Source organism: Sus scrofa, chromosome 17, assembly GCF_000003025.6.
Source record: "Sus scrofa isolate TJ Tabasco breed Duroc chromosome 17, Sscrofa11.1, whole genome shotgun sequence".
Classification (NCBI taxonomy): domain Eukaryota; kingdom Metazoa; phylum Chordata; class Mammalia; order Artiodactyla; family Suidae; genus Sus; species Sus scrofa.
In genome coordinates, this window is record NC_010459.5 from 31,099,130 (window position 1) to 31,121,338 (window position 22,209).

General features: G+C 53.8%; 1 protein-coding gene across 3 annotated transcripts in view; it reads right to left on the bottom strand.

Annotated features, from left to right (window-relative positions):
• The window catches only part of NINL (ninein like), a 112,084-nt gene that overhangs the window by 16,172 nt on the left and 73,703 nt on the right, over positions 1 to 22,209 (bottom strand). For all 3 annotated transcript variants that reach the window (XM_021078311.1, XM_005657666.3, XM_021078312.1), the window contains 11 exons: positions 21,149 to 21,336; positions 20,334 to 20,486; positions 18,826 to 18,993; positions 16,833 to 16,969; positions 15,006 to 15,146; positions 13,337 to 13,511; positions 12,420 to 12,530; positions 11,735 to 11,815; positions 6,687 to 6,816; positions 4,841 to 4,950; positions 3,921 to 4,177 (listed from right to left, as the gene is read on the bottom strand). In XM_021078311.1, coding sequence (XP_020933970.1) covers positions 3,921 to 4,177; positions 4,841 to 4,950; positions 6,687 to 6,816; positions 11,735 to 11,815; positions 12,420 to 12,530; positions 13,337 to 13,511; positions 15,006 to 15,146; positions 16,833 to 16,969; positions 18,826 to 18,993; positions 20,334 to 20,486; positions 21,149 to 21,336 — 1,651 coding nt within the window. The remainder of the gene's footprint in view (positions 1 to 3,920; positions 4,178 to 4,840; positions 4,951 to 6,686; positions 6,817 to 11,734; positions 11,816 to 12,419; positions 12,531 to 13,336; positions 13,512 to 15,005; positions 15,147 to 16,832; positions 16,970 to 18,825; positions 18,994 to 20,333; positions 20,487 to 21,148; positions 21,337 to 22,209) is intronic.

Sequence of the window (22,209 nt, forward strand, 5' to 3'; positions counted from 1 at the left end):
CGGCACGGGAGCAGGTTCCGTCTCCAGCTTCCTGGACTTCAGATCAGCTGGCGGTTGTATCCCCCACCCACCCCCAAACCCCCAGTCATCGAATAACCAGAGCCTGTGTGAAGCTGATTGCATAGTGTGTGGTGTCCTCACAAGAGGTAATGGAAACCTCCATGGGTCCCCAAACAAAACAGAAACCTTGTAGCTGAAACCAAAGCCATGATCTTTAAGCAACACAAGGATGCAGTTACCCTGAGGCCTGCACCTACATCAGCACTGCCATCAGGTGTAGGAGAAACCAGTTCCTGGAAGAGGTCAAAGTGGACCTGGATTAGGAGGCTGTCAGCTCTTGGCAAAAGCAAAACACATTCTTTCTGCACGGAGCTCCCCTGATCCCCAGGGATTAACGTCATGTAAACATGAGCTCACTATCAAACATCACCCCAACACACAGAGAAAAGGACCACTTTTGAGAGTCAGAAGAAGCCAGAACAACACTTAGATCCCGTGGGATCCTCAGATATTGGAGTTATCAGACACAAACTAAGGGTAATAGTATGAAATGTTTACTTAAATGAAAGAAATAAAAAATGAACAAGCAAATGGGATGGACCGAGAGTTTGGGGTTAGTAGACGCAAACTATAGCATTTGGAGTGGATAAGCAATGACATCCTGCTGGATAGCACAGGGAACTGTACCTAATCGCTTGTGATGGAGCATGATGGAGAATAATGTGAGAAAAAGAATGTATATACATATATATGTCAAACTAGATTACTGTACAGCAGAAATTGACAGAGCATTGTAAATCAACTATAACAAAAATTTTTTAAAAAATGAACAAGCAACAAGCAGTTATCAAAAATGATCAGAGAGGACCAAACAGAATTTTTGAAATGAAAAAAAAAAAGTCAACGTCAAAATAAAAACTTACTGGTAAGTTAGTCTGCTAAGAAAGAATTACTGACCTGGAACACAGAGATATGAAAAAAGTACCCAGAATGCGACATAGAAAAGAAGATAGAAGGAAAAAAAAAAAGTTTTAAAAAGGAGTTCCCATCGTGGCGCAGTGGTTAACGAATCCGACTAGGAACCATGAGGTTGCGGGTTCGGTCCCTGCCCTTGCTCGGTGGGTTAACGATCCGGCGTTGCCGTGAGCTGTGGTGTAGATTGCAGACGCGGCTCAGATCCCGCGTTGCTGTGGTTCTGGCGTAGGCTGGTGGCTATAGCTCCAATTCAACCCCTAGCCTGGGAACCTCCATATGCCGCGGGAGCGGCCCAAGAAATAGCAAAAAGACAAAAATAAATAAATAAATTAAAAAAGAAAAGAAAAGAAGATAGAAGATATGAAAAAGAGGTTAAGAGATGGAGGAAAAGTGAAAAAAAAAAAAAACCCAACATCAAACATAACATCCAACTGGAGAGGATAGTGAGGGGAGGGACGGTGTTTTACATGTAATGGCTGAGAGTTCTTCCTAGGACACAACCTATATGTTCAATAGCCACAATATTTTCTAAGTAGGATAAGTAAAAAGAAAACCACACCTATGCTCTATGACCCAATAGTCCCGTTCTCAAGTACACCAGCACCAAGAACAAACCCAGAACAAGAAACTGGGATCCCCAGAGCCCCAGGTTGCCACTATCCTGACTTGTAACAGTTATCCCGGTGGACTTGTTCTGGGTGCTGGTGACACAGACGTGTCCACTGTCAACAAGTCTTTCCACTGCACATGTGGTGTATTTCTCTTGTGTGTATAAGACTTTAAAGTCTGCACCCAAGTCCAACCCATGAAGGTGCTGTAACGTGGCAGAGGGGATCCACCCAACAGACAGACCTAAGGTGCTCTCCAGCTGCCCTTGGACAGGGACAGTGTCCTGGCCTGTGCAGGTGGCCACAGGCTCCAAAACTGCCAGACAGGAGGTGAAGGATGGGATCAGAGATGGAATATGAGGACCACGTCACTGCTGGCTTTAAAGAAGGAAGGGCTGGACCCAAGACTGTGAGCATCCGCAGGCTCTCCTCCAGAGCCCCCAGCAAGGATGGTGGCTGCTGCCAGGGTGACTTCTGCCCAGTCATACCCACTTCTGACATCTAGGCTCCAACTCGGTGAAACCACCAACTATAATGCTTTGTGTCACCATAGCAGCCAAAGGAAAGTGATGCTCAGGCAAGGCCACACCAGCTGGATAGAGCAGGTTGCCTGGTCAGGGGGCAAGGGGCAGCCTTCAACTGCTCATCTAGGGCTGTGCTCCTAGCAAGACCATTCTTCAGAATGGGGGAGAATCCAAGACATTTTCAGATAAACAAAAAACTGATGGAATTTATTCCAGAGAGTTTCCCTACAGGCCACACTTCAGAGGAAAGAAGATGGTCCCATAAAGAAGGCATCTATCCAGGCATCTGAGCCGAGGACCACTGGGCAGTACACCTGGACCAGACTCTTCACAACGGACCCATGAGGAAACGGAAGATCTGAACAGACCAGGAATCAGTAAGGAGACCGAACCAGTAACTGAGCGGCTCACAAGAGGCCCAGAGCAGATGGCTCCTCCGGGGGTCCTTCCAGACACCTCAAGACTCAAGCCCTCCAAACCTGGAAGAAAAGACACTTCCTAATTCCTTCCCCGACTCCTGAGCTAAAGACTCTATAGGAAAAGTACAGACAGTATTCTTAACCAATATCGAAGATAAATCCTCAACAAAATGCTAGCAAAGATGACCACGTCATAGGTTCAGGATTCTGTTTGGGATGACAAACCACTTCACATGGTTACACCCAGCCTACAAGTGCCTGCCCCATCTCCCAGGCCATGTGCTGCAGCCCCTGGAAAAGCTATCTAGACTCTGGGCTCCTGGGCAGCGTGTGCACCAGCCTGAGCCCCCAGGGGAGCCAGGGAGGAGAGCCTGGCTGCACATCTGGGTGCTCCCCTCACCTGCCAACAGAACCACGTCTCCAGGCCCCCTCCCGCCCTGAGGCTTCTCAGAGGCGTCAGCTACGGGCATTGTGAGCCCTCCAGCTTCCTGGTGGCACTAAGGATGGGTATGTGGGCCCTTTTCCTGTAACATGAAAGACCATGTTCCAGTTTTGCAAATAAACCCTCTCTCTCCTCTGCTGACACATCTTAGCCTTTTTAAGAATCCCACTAATCCAAACCAAGTGCCTTTCTTGTTCTAGGGCCTTTAGCCTTATATCCACCTCCCACAGGCCACAGCAGTGCATCCTAGAAAGTCAGAATGAGATGAGGAAGATCAAGTTGCCTTTGCTCTGAGGCAGGGGGTAAAACATGAGTTAAAATTCTCCAAAGCCACAGCAACTTGGGATCCGCATGTGCAACCTACACCATAGCTCACGGCAACACTGGATCCTTAACCCACTGAGCGAGGCCAGGGATCAAACCTGAGTCCTCATGGAGTTCTTAGTCAGATTCATTCCTGCTGAGCCATGATGGGAACTCCTGGTTAATACATATTTTTAATTTAAAGTGAGACCCCGGAGTTCCCATCGTGGCGCAGTGGTTAACAAATCCGACTAGGAACCATGAGGTTGCGGGTTCGATCCCTGCCCTTGCTCAGTGGGTTAACAATCTGGCGTTGTCGTGAGCTGTGGTGTAGATTGCAGATGCGGCTCGGATCCAGCGTTGCTGTGGCTCTGGCATAGGCTGGTGGCTGCAGCTCCGATTCAACCCCTAGCCTGGGAACCTCCATGTGCCGCAGGAGCGGCCCAAGAAATAGAAAAAAAAAAAAAAAAAGGTAAAGTGAGACCCCTTATAAAACAACTGCTCTTTCAGGGCTACCTATCTACACCAACAAGAACCACTCAGTTAACAGGTATTGTGATGCTGAGCAGTTTGCCCAAATCCAATTTGAAATTTTGGTTCCTGGCAGGAAACTCTAGATGCGAAATCCCAAAAGACTGGGGGGCCAGACCTGACCCGCTGCAGTGCCTCCTCCAGCCGGTCCCTCTCCTGGGTCAGTCTTGCGTGGCCCTGGTCCAGCTCCACAATCCTCTGCAGCCGGTCCCTCAGGCCACGGACGACCTCCTGCGATTCTGAGTGCAGCGCCACCAGCTTGGCCTTCTGGTCCTGCAGCACGCTGACCTCAAGCTTGAAGGCCCGCTCCATTTCCTGTCTCTCCTCCGCAAAGTCCCTTTTCATCCCCTCAATTTCCTTTTCATAGTAATTCACCTTAGGAGAGAAGCACAGGAGATGTCAACTAGGGGCTCCTAGAAATGATTTGCCTGATGATACGAGGCTGCCCGTGTGGTGTCTGACAGCCCAGGAGAAGCTCCCCTCGGTCTGAGCAACTGCACACTCCTGTCACCTCCCTAACGGTCACTGCAGGTGCAGGAAGGAGGTGCCTGGTCGGCAGCAGGAGAGGCAGAGGGTGGCTGAGTCCCTGGAGGCCACAGCAAGTGCTTCCTACTAAGCATCAAGGGGGCCCAAGAGCAGGACCCAAGACAGAGGTGGCCCTGCCTCCCCGCCACCTGACAAAACCCACCATAGTTGAATTACAGGGCAGGAGACACGCTGATCCAAAAAGACAGACTCGGCCAGGTGGCTCTGGAGCCCCACACAGGGCATCCGAGGGTGCTTCCGCTAGAACAGAGCTAGGGGCTGTGAGGTCTGGCCTCAGCGTAGCCCTCATGACATGGTGTGTATAACCCCATTCCCTCCCATGGCTGTTATTCCTTCTGTCCTGCCTCCCCAGAGTGGCGGGAGGCAGAACTCAATTCCATGCACACTTCCCTACATGCCTGCAGTGCTACTCTGGGGCAGGGGCAAGGGTCCTGGGGCAGACACGTGGGCAGAAAGCTCCCCCACCCTCCAGCCTCCCTCAGTCCCCCTGACCTTGGTCTCCAGCTGGATCTCGAGGTCCTGGTAACGTTCCTTCACCTGCTCCAACATTATCTCCGTTTCTAAACTCACTGGAATGGAGTCACCTACAAATGTAACAATGCCTACAAACAAAGGGACACTTCCGTTTACATCCTGCTCAGGATGCCACGGGGTCCAATTCCAATCTACCAGCCACCATCTGGACGAAGCACAGCCTTCTGCAAGCACCTCCCGCAGGAGGAACAGGCTGCTGGCAGTAAAAGTACACAGATCCTCAAAGTTGGTGCCTTTTATAAACCAGCATTTCAAGTCTTTGCCAGAAGACAGGTCACACTGAGGTAGGAACAACTAGGAGGCTCCTTGCAGGACTTGTCAGGCCCTTTAATTCCCTGAAAGATGCCATATGGGCTCCATGCACTGCCCCTTTCGCTCCTGTCCCCTGACCATGCAGGCACATGGGAGACAGGGACAGTGGCAGACAGCGCTTTAGGATGAGGCATGGGGAAGCTCTCTCTCCATTCTGTTTCCCCTTCCTTCTTTTCTCAGAGGCCTTCACCGCTTAACTCTACAACACACGGATCACTTGGGGGTCTCAACAAAGCAGCCAGGCCAACCAAGCACTCGTGGACTGAGGGCTCTGACAACTCGCAGGAACTAACACCTTCCCCAGAAGACTCTCCCCACCAGCAAAATCAGACGTCCGTGCAGCTCGTTCCAAAGAGGTGCCTTGGACACAAGAGCATGGCTGCCCTCCCAGGTGCCAAGTGTCCCCTACGCCATGCGTGTTGGGGTGTGTGCTCAAGGCTTGACTCAGAATGTGGGCTTGGCCACTGCCGGGTTTCATCTATGCTGGTCCAGGGGCCAGCAAGTGAAGAGAACAGACACCCTGACCTCTCACCCTCTCCTTCCGTTTCCCAAATTGTTTTCCATGAAAAAAGTGACAGACTCAGGGACATCTGGGCGAGAGAACTCAAGAGAAGTATCTCAGGAAAGAGAGCATCCCATCACCCTGATAACTGGCAGCTGCCACCTGGGTCTGGGTGAACAGTGCCCGTCAGGACTGGCCCCATCTGACAGTCCACATGGCACCTCCCATGGCAGCTCTGCTGTCTGGACCATCCCGTGAAGGGGCCAACAGGACGTCTGTGGCCAAAGGGAGTGGGCAAAGCCGCTGGGAGATGGCTCTGTGCCTGCCCCACACAGCTGCCAGGGAGGGCGCCGACGGCCAAAGCCCTTGTCTTCCTCTGGGACAGCTGTGGCCTCAGGATACCACCATCTCTAGAGGGAGCCAAGAATGTGAACTGCTTGGTGCTTGGAGCCTGTCAAGACCTCATGGCTGAGGGGGCAGGAGGTCTGGTCTTTCCAAGTCATACCATGGCGTGGGCTCAGCCTGCGGGTGGAGGGGCCCTTCCCAGGAGCCCCAGCCCCGCCACACCCCAGAGCCTCCCACATCCCATGGGGAGCCAACTCCTCCCACTGCTGGAGCTGTCACAGACCCAAGGAGGAGGTCCCCATCCTCCCCAGTGTTCCCTCCTCCTGCCCCAGATGACCGTCTGTGTGTCATCATGTGGGGCAGCTCCTCTGACTCCCGCCTCCGCCCTGACCCAGCGGGCTCACTGGGACACGCCTGTCCTGAGGTCACGGCAAGGTTGTCACTGCCCTCTCCCCTCCTACCCAAGTGGAGAACCTCACCCTCCTATGCCTCCCCTGGGGCTTGCGGTGTCATGGACACCCCTGGCTCAGGCAGGACCCTTCTCTCACACAAGTGGTCCTGAGGACCTGTGAGCACCTGTGCAGCTAGCTGGCCACCCCCTGGGGTGGGGGCACAGGACCACACCTCCCAGCAATGGGCACCTACCTGCTGGGCTGTGTCCAGGGGGCAGCTGGCCATCCAGCTGTGTGTGGGGCAGGCTGTGCCGACTCGGAGGCAGCTGTGCCCTCAGGCCTTCCAATGCAGCCTGCAGCTCATCGTTGTGGTCCTGCAGGTCCTGTGGGCAGAACCAGACCCTACCTCCAGCCTCTGTGGCCACTGACCGAGGGAGCGTGGCGTGTAGCAGGCACCTGGGGAGTGGCTTGGCCCCCAGCTCAGCAGGGCAGTTGAGGCCAGGTCCTGATGTCCAGGACGGGGCACCCACGCTGCTCCCAGGCACCCGACTACTTAGTGAGCGACAAGGAGGGGGCCACCTCCAGACTCCTCATGCCCAGCACAACCTTCCATTACTGGGTACACAGAAGGGACTCAGGGGAAAAGAGAACAGTGAAGATGAGGATGTAGAAAATACAGAGAACCAGAGATCCCGTCGTGGCATAATGGTTAACGAATCCTACTAGGAACCATGAGGTTGAAGGTTTGACCCCTGGCCTTGCTCAGTGGGTTAGGGATCCAGCGTTGCTGTGAGCTGTGGTGTAGGTTGCAGACGTGGCTCGGATCCCGCGTTGCTGTGGCTCTGGCGTAGGCCGGCGGCTACAGCTCCAATTTGACCCCTAGCCTGGGAACCTCCATATGCCATGGGAGCGGACCTAGAAAAGGCAAAAAGACAAAAAGACAAAAAAAAGGAAAATACAGAGAACCATCCATGTCTGAGACCACAGTGACCTGCAATGCAGGCAGGAGGCAGCAACACAGAGACCTGTCCCTGGTCCTTTCCATGGCGGTTGCTGAGTCTGCAAAGGGGTGGTCAGTCTGGATCAATGTATGTCTTAGCATAAACTCAGATTTTATTTATTTATGCTATTTTAGGGCCACACTTGTGACATATGGAGGTTCCCCAGGCTAGGGGTGGAATTGGAGCTGTAGCCACTGGCCTGCAACACAGGATCTGAACCGCATCTGCGACCTACACCACAGCTCATGGCAATACCTGATTCTTAACCGACTGAGTGAGGCCAGGGATTGAACCTGCATCCTCATGGATCCTAGTCAGGTCGTTAACCACTGAGCCACAAAGGGAACTCCAGATTTTATTTATTTTTTTTGCTTTTTAGGGCTGCACCAGAGGCATATGGAAGTTTCCAGGCTAGGGGTCAAATGGGAGCTATAGCTGCTGGCCCACACCACAGCCACAGGATCTGAGCTGAATCTGAGACCTATACCACAGCTCATGGCAACACTGGATCTCTGATGCACTGAGCGAGGCCAGGAACTGAATCATATTCTCATAGATACTAGTCAGATTCGTTTCCACTATGCCACAATGGGAACCCCATAAACTCAGATTTTAAAGACTGGATTCCCCCAAAGGGATGTAATATCTTATTTAAAATAAGTAAGGAGTTCCCATTGTGGCGCAGTGGTTAACGAATCCGACTAGGAACCATGAGGTTGCGGGTTCGGTCCCTGCCCTTGCTCAGTAGGTTAACGATCTGGCGTTGCCGTGAGCTGTGGTGTAGGTTGCAGACACGGCTCGGATCCCGAGTTGCTGTGGCTCTGGTGTAGGCCAGGGGCTACAGCTCCGATGAGACCCCTAGCCTGGGAACCTCCATATGCCGCGGGAGCGGCCCAAGAAATGGCAAAATAAATAAATAAATAAATAAATAAAAAATAAAAATAAAATAAGTAAGATATTTATATTGATTATATGATGAAATGATGACACTGCAGATATACCGGAGTAAATAAAATGTTACTAAAACTAACGTCACCTATTTCTTTATATCATTTTATTTTTTTTAAATTTATTTATTTTTGTCTTTTCTTTTTGCTATTTCTTTGGGCCGCTCCCATGGCATATGGAGGTTCCCAGGCTAGGGGTCGAATCGGAGCTGTAGCCCCTGGCCTATGTCAGAGCCACAGCAACGTGGGATCCGAGCCGCATCTGCAACCTACACCACAGCTCACGGCAACGCCGGATTGTTAACCCACTGAGCAAGGGCAGGGACCGAACCCGCAACCTCATGGTTTCTAGTCGGATTCGTTAACCACTGCACCACAACGGGAACTCCTATTTCTTTATATCATTTTAATGTGACTATTGAAAACTTGAAATTTCACATGTGACTGGTATTGTTATCGGGCAGTGGTGATCTAGCAGGAAGCATCTAAAGAATCATTCCTACCCAGTGTCCTGCCCCTTCAGTGGTTCTATCTGCTCCAGAAAGGGTATGTTGAAAGCCTATACGGGTCCCACAAATTCAGCAGAAATCAGGTCCTTAAGTGCCAGGACACAGTGGCAGCACAGCCAATTCTGACCTGCAGGGTGACCAGCGCCATCCTGGGCTCCAGCCTGTCTACACAGGGGGTGTCTGGCAGGGCTGTGGAGCCATGTTCATGTGGGTGGCCCATGAATTTAGGGTGCCCGTTGAGGCTCCTCTTCTCATTAGTGGGAGATGCACTTGGGAAGAAAGCAGGGGTGGAGGGTGGGGCTACGACAGCTGCTTGGGAAAGCTCTGGAGAGGAAGGTGGAGCCTGGCTAAGTCTGTACACAGGAGGCTGGCCACACAGGGCAGTGAGGGGTACCTCTTAGGGCTGGGTGTGTCTCAGTTTGTCTGTGCTGCTATAACAAAAACACCACAGACAGGGGTTGGGGTGATAAACAAGAGAAATTTACTGCTCACAGCCCTGGAGGCTGGAAGTCCATGGTCAAGGTGCCCGAAGATTCAGTGTCTAGTGGGAGCACCCAGGCTCATCAACACCCTCACTTGGTGGAAGGGATGGGGGAGCTCTCTGGGGTCACTTTACAAGGGCACTAATCCTCTTCATGGGGCTCCACCCTCATGACCTAATCACCTCCCAAGGGCCCCACCTCTGAACACTACCACATTGAGGGAACAGGCTTTAACATAGGATTTGGGGGGACACATGCATTCCAGCCATAACAGGGTGGAAATACAGAAAGGTAAAACCCGCATTTGGCACTTCTGACCAAGGACAAGCTACTCCATTTCAACATCCACCCAAGGAAACAGGGAAGTAGGAAACATAGAGAACACCTAAAGAGGATGGGATTGGCATTTTACGCTCCCATTTAAAAAAAAAATTTTTTTTTCTCTTGTCATTTTAGGTCTGCACCCGTGGCATATGGAGGTTCCCAGGCTGGGGGTCGAATCAAGAGCTGCAGCTGCCAGCCTACACCACAGCCACAGCAACACGGGATCCAAGCCACATTTGCATCCTACACCACAGCTCACAGCAACGCCAGATCCTTAACTGAGTGAGGCCAGGGATCGAACCCACATCCTCATGGATACTAGTCGGGTTCGTTAGCCACTGAGCCATAATGGGAACTCCATTACACTCCCTTTTAGCAAGGACAGCTTCGCCTAGTGTAAGGCAACACCTGGTCCTAGACTGGGACATTGTTAGGTTAACCAACAAAACTGGAACACAACCAGCAGAGTATTGAATTGGTGGAAATTGTGAAGTTACTAAGTGTCCACAGCTACACAGCAGAGGTGTTGGGAGGCTGGCTCTCCAGGAAGAAAAGCCGGGTTTTGCAGCTTTTGCGCATTTCTTAGTGTAAATATCTCCTCCCATCAAAGGTTTAATAAGAAGCCAGCAAAACTCCTGAACTTGGGCACCTGAACAGCACTGCAAGGTTTTAGATCAGCCTGGATGGCCCTGTGACTCACCTCAGGCGCTCAGAAACAACCATGTACACATCCACATGCACACACGCACACACGTGGTGGGTACACACGGTGAAACACAAAACAGCAGGTGATCTGGCAGAGGCATCCAGGTGTCCACAGGTGTCCCACACTAGTTTCACTTTTGTTATTAGAAATTATTTTCAAATAATAAGGGTTTTCCCCTTTTCTTTTTGGCTGTCTTGAAGCCATGTGTAAGTCCCCAGGGCAGGGATCAAACCCGTGCCACAGCAGTGATCCGAGCTGCTACACTGACAAGGCCGGATCCTTAACCCACTGAGCCACCAAGGAACTCCATAAAAAGTTTTTTTTAATGCTCTAAATGTTAGTTTGAAACAGCCAAAAATATCCCTAAAAATAGAGAAGGCAAATTTCTAAATATGTAGCTTAGCACTAAGATATAAAGTATTTCTGCTGAAATTTCAAGAAGTAAAGTTTTGAGAACCAAAAGTGAAACGAATAGCAGTTCCTTAACAAAGTTATGTTGAAGAAGAGGGTCACACTTGTTTGAAAAAATTCAGGTGCAAAAAGTAACATATTAATCGATGGTTAATTACAGGTGCTCAAAATGGGGAAGAAAACACAGCAGAAAAGGACAGTTCCTTCCAGAAAGTTGAGCGGCACATTCCAACTTCCCCACAGCCCCGACCACAAACTACACACACTAACCAGGCCAAGGAGGGTGACGACAGCTGGCACATGCAGGATGGCAGGGGCACCCAGGGCTGGGAGTTTAGAGGGCAGGAGGCAGGGGTCACACTGCAGACCAGCACAAGCTCACCTTTACCCTCTGGTGTGGCCAAAACATGTGTGGAAAGACAGTTCTTATAGTGACTGGGAGGGAAATCACTAAGAGGCAGATTGCTCTTAGACCCTTAATACCAAACAATGATGTTTTATCTGCTGGGGTCCTCGACAGCCTTGCAAAGATAGTGGGTTGTGATATTTCCCCGACACTAATGTCGTTCACCACCTATGCCCTCTGCGATGTCACCAACCATATGGGCTCACATTGGTAGGCTGGGCCCAAGAAACTCAAATACTCAACCATAGGAGACAAGACAAAGCACCACGTGGTGCCCAGACACACACAGGGGCCCTAAGAACTAGTGCCGTCTTGCCACCTGGGTGGCCCATGTGGAGCTGGGCAGGGAAGTCCCAACCGCCCCCTTCAGAACACAGGCTTGGTGGACCCCATGGGCAGAGAGCAGAGGCTGAACCTGCTCTGCTTAGAGGATGCTCCTGGGGACCAGGCTGGACCACCCTCCACAGGGAGGGAACTCCAGGTCTAAGCGGAGAGATGCCTCTGGAGGCACCTACCCGGCACTTGAGTTCGTACTCCTTCAGGACTCCTGAGAACCGCTCCTCCTGCGCCAGAAGTTCCGTGCTCTGAGGCTCCAGCTGAAAGCCAGACGCAGGCAGGAAAATGAGGGCCAGGGTCTCAGGCCAGGAAAGGATGTGCTGTCACCCCTGAGGCACCCTGCCCCCAGGCTTGGTATCTCCAGGTACAGCTGCCTCATCCCCCCATCCTCATTAAAAGGTCTCAAGGCAGCCAGATGTTTTCAATCCATAGAAGGGAGCCATGCTCCCACTTGAAGCCTTGGCCGCCTCCCTGCCTTGGCCACCAGGCAGGGGAGCCCTACCTGGATCCTGTACCTCCCTCACCCCCTCCTCCCCAGGTGGTGGGAAGGGCCAGGTAGGGGGCCTCTAACCTCTTCTCCGTGCCCCCCACCATTGAGCGCCGTCACTGGGATTTATGCAGACAGTGCTGACTGGCACAGGCCTTGCCAACAAAAGGCCAATATGCAGAGCATTGCTGGCACCCTGCCCTGCACGAAGGGGAGGGTAAAAGGCACAGAAGCCTTGACAATATTCTCTCCATTACAGAGATTTATTAGAAAAAAACCTAAATTCCATTGCTTGTGTATTCTCATCAAGACTGACATCTTTCTCCCAGTGCCCATGGGCTCCTCTCTGAAGATTCAGGATCAGCGAGGGGACTTGCCTTGTCCCTCAACACAAACTCCAGGTCATTCTGCAGCTTCAGGACCAGCTTCTCTGACTCTGAGAGCTTCTCCACGACTTCGATAATCTCCTTCTGCAATCGACTGTTTTCCTGCAAGACACAGACCAGGGCTGGCCAGCTCTGAGAGTGGAGGAGGGAGCTGTTGAGGTGAGTGGCAGGGCTCTGGGCAGCGAGAGTAGACCTGGACCCCATGGAGCCCTCAGTGATGCTCCTAAGCCTCCCTGTCTCCCACCCGGCTGCGTGCTCAAGGTCATGAGCAGCACCCCTGAGTCATTTGCTCAAAATGGTTTGAAGCTGCACCAGGACAGTTCAGGTGTCCACCAGGAGGAAGGCAGTGTCCACAGACATGGGAACCAATGAGAAGGCATGCCTGGCCACTCCTCCACTGGGTCAGGGGTGAGGGAGGCAGGGGCAGGTGTGGACACAACCCGTAGCCTTTGGGAGGAGGGGGGAAGGGATGCTCAGTGGATGCAGGTTAGATGCTTTCCAAGTCTGCTCCAGGCCACACAGCCAGGGAGAGGGGTGAGGAGAAGGGAGCTTATGCTTTGGTCCTTTGCTCTGGTCTCCAGGGTTGCAGGAGAGGCAGCCACCACCCCCAACTTAAAGACAAGAGCCCTGCAGGTCCCTGGTCCTGCTGCCCATATGGCCAGAGAGGAAGGGCAATGTCTGTCCTGGAAAAGCCAGGATCCCTTCGGCTTTGGCTGAGAAATGGGCTCTTTCCGTGGCTGCACAAACTGTCTCTTAGTGTTGAAAGCCCCTGTGCTGCAGGAGGGTTCAGTCTGGGGACAGGAAGGTGAGTGGGTGGAGGATAGACCCTCTGGCAACCCGGCCTCTGTCTTTCTGGGCAGGAGGCCCAGGGGAGGCACTCCTCCACCCCCCCCCCATCAGCCCCCTACCTTCAGGGCCAGGGTCAACTTCTCTCGGAGGCTGGTTTCTTCTGCTCGAAGGTGCTGCAGGTCCCCCTCCAAGGCAGCCCTCTGCCGGCGGGCCTGCTCCCAGAACAGCTCACGCTCCACCTCTGCCTCGGTCCTCAGGAGGCTTAGCCTCCCTCGGTAGCCCTGCTCCAGGCGCCTGTAAGGCACACACAGGTCGGACCCCGGGCTTCCCCTCCTGGGTCTCTCCTGCCCCAGCAGGGGACCACCGCATCTTGGACTCGCTGGTCCCTGCCTGACAGACGTGCGAGCTGCAGGAGCCGTGGGGTGGGGGCTTCCTTAAATCCACTCCTAGGCTGGAGGGGATGGAGGGGTGTGAGTGTGGGAGTGAGTGAGAGTGATCATGGGTATGGGGGAGGGGGAGTGGGCAAGCGTGCACATGTGTACACACACACAAACACTCTCGCACACAAACTGATCATGGCAACTTTCAGGGAAAGTAGCCAGACCAGGTTCTCAGCTGTTGCGTTTTACCTCCTAGGGTCACTAGAAGGAAAAGGTCACCCAGGCCTTTGGGACATGGATGGTGAGGCCACCCCCCACCCCAGGACTGCGATGCGTGGGAAGACAGCGGCCCCAGGAGAGTCCCTGCCTCTGGAACAGGGTCACAGGTTGTGGAGGAGGGAGCTGCTGACCTAGGACCTGGGCTCAGACTCCAGGTGACCTGACCCCTAGAAACTGACAAGCTCCCTGCCCCCCAGCGTGTCTCCTTGAACCCAAATGAACTTGCAGGTTCATTTCCCTTCCCACTAACAAGCCGCCCTGGATGGTAAGCAGTTACCACACTATTCGAAGCATCAGTGTCCTTGGCTGAAAAATGGGAATGAAATGGCCTATCTGGGGTCATGGTCAGGCGGTGCCTGGCCTGTGGCCGGAGCTCCAGGAGAGCAGTCTCACAGGCTGGAAGCTCCTTCCCAGAGGCCGAGCCCCAGGGCCACAGCTGGGTGCTCATGGCTCAGCTGGAGGGGGGCTCCTTGGTCCCACACACTGTTGGGGTGGACAAAACTGGCCAGCCCCTGTGGCCACTAAAACTCCCAGCAGTGACAGGACAGCTCGGCACAGAGCCCACACATGTGCACTGTGTGTGTGTGTGTGTGTGTGTGTGTGTGTGATAGCACCCTCAGTCACAGGGGAGGGCACAGGTCAGGCAGCGACACCCACAAACTGCTGTGAGTCTCCTTACTGAGCAAACACCTGCCCCCCTCCAACTGTCCGGAAACAGAGATCTCCCTTCTACAGGGGCTGGACGTTCTCAAGTGTTTTGGCCAATTAACCAGAGGTGGTTTTGTGTCCCTGAAAAAAGGATCAGAACTCCTTTCCTCTAGTCTGTCCATCACAAGCCCGACCAACTCACAGAGGTCTGCTCAGCTCGCCGCTGAGGACAGGCTGCAAAGCTGTTCCCCGGTCCACCCGTCTCACTGATCACAGTCACATGCAGAGGACTCAGACCTGAGAGATGAGCAGAGCAAGGCCAGTAGAGGACACTTTCCCTGCAGACGCTCATCACAGGCATACACCCAGAGGCCTCTCTTCCTAAACGCACCCTCTTCCCTCAAGGAAGGACATCAGCCAGGCGCTCCCTCTAGACTGCTACTGGCTCTGGTGAGACTGGAGGCCCTCCACTGGGACCCACCTGATCTTCTCCTCCGTGAGCTGCTCCAAGGTGCAGTGGCAGTCATCCATCTCCTTCACAAACTCCAGGTTCCTCTGCTCAGCCTTCTCCAGGTCCTGCCTGGCCTTGTCTCGCTCCCTGGCCAGCTGCTCCACCTTTCCCCTACAGGATGGAGGTGGGTCAGAGGGGACCCTGCTCTGGGCCCATGAACCTGTCTACAGGAATAAATACAGCTGGCCTGACAGGTGCTGAGCAGCAGCCAGTGCTGGGCTCTAACCAACCTCCGTCCAGAGCGGATTCTACAGTTTCTGTGCCTCTTCTACAGAGGCACATGCAGAGGGAGAGGCCAACTACCTCGCAAAGCGGTTTCTAGCAGGTTTATGAAGCAGCTTAGAGCATGCAGCACACCATGCCTCTGCACAGCCTCAGGACAGGCAAGAATTTATCTGTGCCCCCTCTTGCCTGCAGCAGGGCTCCCAACCCTGAGAATCCCCAGCACCTAACCTGGGACTGGACGCAGGAAGGGGAGAAGGCAGGCTAGCCGTTATCCCACCTGGTCTCAGCCCTGCCACCTGTAGCTGAGCATTCAAGTGTGTATGCAAGGGGTCACCCAGGGAAGGAGATTCCTATGCATGGCCCTGTCTATTTGGTCACCCAAGGCCCTCCCAGAGGCTCTGTGCAAACCACCTCCTGCACTAGCTATTCTTTTTTTTGGAAGTTCCTGGGCCAGGGACTGAATCTGAGCCCCAGCTGTGACCTATGCCTCAGTTGCAGCAACACCAGATCCTTAACCCACAGTGCTGGGCCAGGGATCAAACCTGTGCTGCTGTAGCAACCCAGGCCACTGCAGTCAGATTCTTAACCCACTGCGCTATAGCAGGAACCCCCTGCACCGGCTATTCTGGTAGCTATTTCTCCCACTAAAGAAGCATTGAGCTTTTTTTTTTCCCTCCCCTCCCAAAGCACAGTCTTTCTTTCTTCTCTGGTCCTGTGTGCAGAGCTGCCTGATGTCAGAAGGCTCATCTGTCAGACCTAATGAAATACAGTCTTGAGGATGGAGACTGTGATTCCTGCCAACCTTTTCTGTAGCCTCAGAACATCAATAAAAACACAAAAACAACCTTTATGCCAATCTGCTGAGTAGACGGAGGGCCTGAAATGTCAGCTCGACTAGAGCCAAGCCCAATTAAAATGTTCTTGGCCCAACATCACGCTGTGCTTTGTGACCATGTTGGAAGCATCCTTCCTCCTCCCACCAGCCTGGGAAGCCCTGGAAGCACCTCCCAGCCAAGTGGAGGCTGTGCCCACAGGCGGGGAGCCCCAGGTCAGCAGGATGAGTTTCAAGTTCACACAAGGGATAGAAAAACAACGAGGACCTTCTGCATAGCACAGGGGACCATGGTCAACATCCTGTGACAACCACAACGGAAGAGAATCTGGAAAGGAAAGTCTGTATACCCGAATCACTTTGCTGTACAGCAGAAACGAATAGAACATCGCAAACCAACTACACATCAATAAAAGAAACAATAAGATGTTTAAACCCTTCCCCTTGGAACTCTGTGAAAGGGGCTGAGTGGCTTTCCAAGCTTTTCACCAAGTGTGAGGGCTGGCTGGTGACCCTCAAGTTCTGTGGCCATAAAGCCCAAGCAGCAGCCACTGAATGGACACAGCTGGGAGCACACACACGGACACACACAGACACACGTGGCATTGGGAGCCCTCAGCAGCTCCCAGGGGCCAGCTGTCTCCCTGCCACCTGATCCAGGACTCGCCATTTGGGGTGGCCAGGGGTGGGCAGAGAGCCAGCCTGGCAACAGCACCCTGCATCCCACATGGGACTCTTACTGGCAGAAGCTCAGCTCCTGGCGGTAACAGGCCAAGGCTGCCTGCTGGGCGGCACCGTCCACTGTCAGAAGCTCGTTCTCAAGGGCCCAGGTCAGCTCCAAAAGGTTCACCTTCTCATCCACACTGAAGTCCAGGCTCTGTAACAGCAAGGCCATTGGCCAGGCAGGATGAGTGGGTCTCTAGATGCTTCCTGGCTCCCTAAGGACAGGAAGGCTCAGACCACACGGTCCCAGCACCTACCTTCTTCAATCTGCAAAGTCTCTGTCTCTTGGGCACAGCCCTGGCCCTACCCCTGTCAACAGGGGGGCCCCTTGCACTGTCCCTGCCTCAGGGGTGGGCATGACTCAGGCTGGATAGTATCCTCCTCCTTGGACAAAATGACAGATACATAGGGGGCATGTCCTAAGCAGAGGACACTGGGGACTGACAGAGAGGCTAGAGAGGGCCTCTTCCCTGTGAAATCAGTTGTTGTACAGCCCACGTGGCCATGGGGAGGCGGCCGCATAAGGGGCTTGAGGCCAAGGCCACCAGGAGGCCAGCAGAGTCCTGATAGCACGCGGAACGGCCCTCCCCCCGAATGACCACACAGGTGGCCCCCAACGTCCTCCTCTCCTCAAGCCAGTTTGAGTCGAGCTTTTGCTCTTTCGGACCCAAAGAACACTGACTAATCCATGTCTTAACCATGTGGACAGATGTGGGACTAGGCGAGGGTCCTGCTGGTGGAAACAGGATTTCTCAGAGACGAGCAGCCTAGAGAGTGACCCTCGCTCCAAGTGGGGCAGAAAAGGGAAAAGAATAGAAGAGACTTGTTTTATGCGTTTTCCCACAATAAGGAACAGGACAGGAACGTCTGTCCCGCTGGTAGCACAGAAACATGAACCATGTCTGCTCTTCCAGGGCCGGACGCTGATGGCTACGCATCCTGGACACACAGAGGTGCCGAAGGGGTTTAGGTAGAGCTCTGAGTGCTGTGTTGAGGGCGTCAGGGCTCTGCACAGAAGGCACAGGGTGGGGGGCTCCCCAGGCACCCAGGGGTCCCAAGAAGCCAGGTGTGCTGCCAGCATATCCAGGCTAAGGGCCCACCTAGCGGGCTCCCTCCCCAAGGGAAAGGCCTTTGCAGGCAGTCCCAGCAGGCATGGACCTGCTGTGTCAGGACACCCTGACCACTTGCCAGCGCCCGGGAGCCACCCTGTATCGGGAGAGACACCTGGGAGGCTCTGAGGGGTACGGTACATAAGGTCACAGGCTTGGTGGTCCCTGCTTGGTGCTGGGGTGCTCAGGGGAGTAACATCACTGCCTCTCAATTAAATGGAATCAAACCCTGAGCAATTGGAAAGTTATGTTGCTAAAGCGATGGGAATATTCTCTGACAGCAGGGGTGAGTCCTGAAGGGTCAGGGGCAAGGGAGAGACTCAAGGCAGGTCAGACCCTGATGCAGCCAACCTCCAATGCAGGGGATTAGAGCAGCATCTCGAAACCATGAGCCCCTCTCGCTTTGCCCTTCCTGGGGGCCCGTTTCAGTGACCTGGGCTCAGCCTCTGGTTGGGAAGGACGTGACTGACACAGGCCTCCTCGTACACAACCCGGGGAGGGAGGTCGGGGGCCACTGGGGAGAGCACAGCTCAGCTGGTGGGGCGGGTGCCCCAGGCGGGGTCTGGGTCACCACAGAGCTCATCCTGGGTAAGTGGAAATGCTCAGACCCAGGGAGTCATAGGGACACCCTTCCCTCCTCCAGGTCAGCAGATGGGCTCCGGGGGCTGAGTGTCTAAGACACCAAAACCTTCCTTCAAAGTGATTTGTTTCAGGCTATGGTTTTCTCTGCCATTTATTAGGTTTTTAGGTTAAGATCTAAATTTCAACATCAGAAAATTAAACAGTGATTATGATTGGCCTTCCCTACAAAGGGCCTGTGTCCACGAGGTGCTGTGTCCAGCCTCCCCTGTGCATGTGCCAGGGCACCTCTTTGGGGCAGCCTGCGGGATCCAGTCCAAACCTGTAAGACCTCTCTGCCATTGTGAACCCCCTCCTGCGCCCACAGGGCGATGATCTGCTCCGGGAAGGCGAAGCCGGTACCATCGTCCACGCTGCAGAAGAGGCGCGGGCCGGAGCACACGGACACGAGGGACGAGGTCGTGGTCTGGCCACCGCCCTCTTCAGAGACCTGCATGTGGGGACAAAGGCCTCATGTCAACCCCTTCCCAGCCTCACCACCTGTGCTTGGCTGGCGCATTCACACCAAGGCCTGAGCATAGCCCTGTTTCCTGCTCCAGGGACTAAAGGTGCTGAGGTGTGTTTGTGAAGCTGTGCAGGGGATGCCCCCAAGGTAATTTTTCCCCAAACCAGGAGTGGTCTCCCCGTGGCCTCGCAGAGGTGGAGGGAAACCCAATCTGTCCAAAGAAACCCAAGACAAGCTTCAGAAGAAGAGGCGAGATGGCCCGAGAAGTGGATTCAAGATAGGCCACTGTGGCTGAGTGGCCAGGAGCTTAAAGACAAGGGCAAAAACCCCTGGGCCCAGAGGGTGAACACTGAGTCTGCAGTGCTGCAAGAACCCACAAGGATCCCCTCCTGGCTGTGTTTCCTGCCCCAGCAAGGGCTGGACCCTTCAGACACACACTTGCTGTCGGGCCAGAACAAGGGGAGCCCCCTCTTCTCTGCAGCAGAGCCCCCCCGCACCAGGCCCACTGCTCCCAACTGAGCAGAAGACTCTTCATCTCAGCCCACATGTGAGGTACACCTGCTCCCACCATGTCATCACCTCCCAGGCAGGCATCAGCATCTACCTGGGAGGTGCTGACTCTGGGCACAAGTGTACATGGTCCCTGCTTCCAGGTGGCCTGACGCCAGCCCTCATCACTCTTGGTCCCTGTCCCCCACCCACCTCAGGCTTCAGATGCAGAAACCTGATTGAGTCTTGGTCATGCCAGCCCAACAGAGAACAGTGTCATCACCGCCACACGGCCACCCACAAACTCAGGATCACCAACGAGGCTCCCCAGGGCAGCAAGGCCCTGTGGTGATGGTGGGGGTGGGGTGGGGTCTGACTCTCCTGGGATTGAGAAAAACCAGATGCACCAAACAAAATCACAATGTAAATAACCACCTAAATCCTGTTCTCTTCTGGCTGGCATCGCAAAGGATAATATGTGGGAATTGGGGAAGGCACAGACCACCCATCAGTGACTGCCTGGTTGCACCACTGGGGAAGAGGGGGCGGTGGTCTTGCTGGAATGTAGCATACCCCGTCCTGGGTGCATCAGGGGGCTGCCGGGGAACCCTAAGACCCTTCATGAGGCCAGCGATGTGCAGTTAGGCAGCAGCAATGCCAGATCAGCCCACGATGTCCACCTCCCACCGCCAAGATGTGTGCACACGCCACCCCCACCCCCCCAACTTTTGGGCACCTGCCGTAGTGACCAGGCTGAGGAGCCAGGCCTACAAAATGCTGAGCCAGAGAGCAACAGTACTCACTCCAGGGTTTGAGAGTTAACTCTCTGATTTTACCTGGTAATGAGACCAGGACCCGTTCGGTTTGACAAGAATAGAAGATTCTAGAAGTTGAGGGGGCCCGTGATTGAACAGGCCAAGCTGGAATTCCTCCAGACTCACTCTGCCGTCCCCATCTCGGTCCAGCTTGTTGAACAAGTCTTCAAGTTCCTAAATAAAAGCCCACAGGCACCTGCTCAGAGGCTCCCCCACAGCAGCTGCCCCCCTCCCACAGCCCAATAAGCATGTGCTATCCTGTCCACACACTGTCCGAGTCTCCCTGGTCTCCTTGCTCTGGCCTGAGAAATCCAGACGCCTGGTCAGTCTCCATCCTGCTGTCAATGAGCACCTGAGCCTCCCGATTCCACAATCACCCAGTCCATGTCCACTGTGCAGGAGCTTGGATAGCGGGACATGTGTGCATGGAACGCGGCCTGGGCCCCCAGAGTCTTAGGCTCAGCTAGGGCAGGGCTGAGAGCATTTCAGCTCGGTGGGGCCCCCCTCCCCTAGGCCCTGCAGGAGGAAAGGGGTGAACACAGCTGCCAGGTAGCATAGCCAGACTGCGGGCACCACATGTGGGCTGGGCAGTAGACCCAGGCCCCGCAGGAGGGAAAGGAGTGCTCCAGGCAGAGGAAGAATCCTGCATGCAGGTGGCCAGGGCCACGTGTGGCCCAAGATGGGCCTCTGGTACAAGTCCTGGGAGTAATCACAGACTTTAGACCAGAAAGGGACAACTGAATCAGCATCTGAGGGTTAAGGGATTTCCAGGCCCACCACCAACTGTGACCACCACAAAAACCTGGCCCTTCAGGGCAGTCAGTCCACCCCCTCACCTCCTTCTGCAGTCCACGGAGCCCGACGCTCTGGCAGACCAGAGCCAGCTCCTGCTCGGTGAGGTGGCCACTACTGCCAACACCCAGCTCTTCCCAGATGTCCCGGACCCGGCTTTCAGGGGTATCAGAGGAGGGGCTGCAGGGCTTCCGGGGGTTCCCGAAGACCTCACTCCAGGCTGGCAGCTGACCTGAAGCAAGGGAAACACACCACTCTGATCAGAGGGACTGATGGGAGGGCAGAGGGACACACGGGAGATTTGAGTTTCAAAGGCAGATTCTAGGTGGTGGGTACATGGTGCTCATAATTCTTCCAACTCTTCCTACACAAATTGTCACAATAAAATGGGGGGAATGTCTGCTGTGCGTGGGGAAGGCATTTTCCAAAGGGAGCCTTCAAGGACACAGCACTGAAGCACATCTGCAATATTTGTACTTGCAATAAAAAGGCCAGTTTTTTGTTTTGTTTTTTTTATCTTTTTTGCCATTTCTTGGGCTGCTCTTGCGGCATATGGAGGTTCCCAGGCAAGGGGTTTAATCAGAGCTGTAGCCGCAGGCCTACACCAGAGCCACAGCAATGTGGGATCCGAGCCGCATCTGCGACCTACACCACAGCTCACGGCAACGCCAGATCTTTAACCCCCTAAGCAAGGCCAGGGATCGAACCCTCAACCTCATGGTTCCCAGTTGGATTTGTTAACCACTGAGCCATGATGGGAATTCCACTTATTTTTGGAGTACTCTTTGTGGCTCAGTAGCTAACAAACCCGACTAGGAACCATGAGGATGTGGGTTCAATCCCTGGCCTCGCTCAGTGGGTTAAGGATCCTGTGTTGCTGTGGCTGTGGTGTAGGCCAGCAACTCTATCTCCAATTCAACCCCTAGCCTGGGAACTTCCATACGCCGCAGGGGTGGCAAAAAAAAAAAAAAAAAAAAAAAAAAAAAAAAAAAAAAGGGTTATTTTTAAAAACTCTTCAAACGTACCCAAAGTGAAGAGCACAGTCCAGCAAAGGCCAGTGGCCCTGCCCCTGCTACCCTGGTCTCATCTATCCTGTTTGTTACTT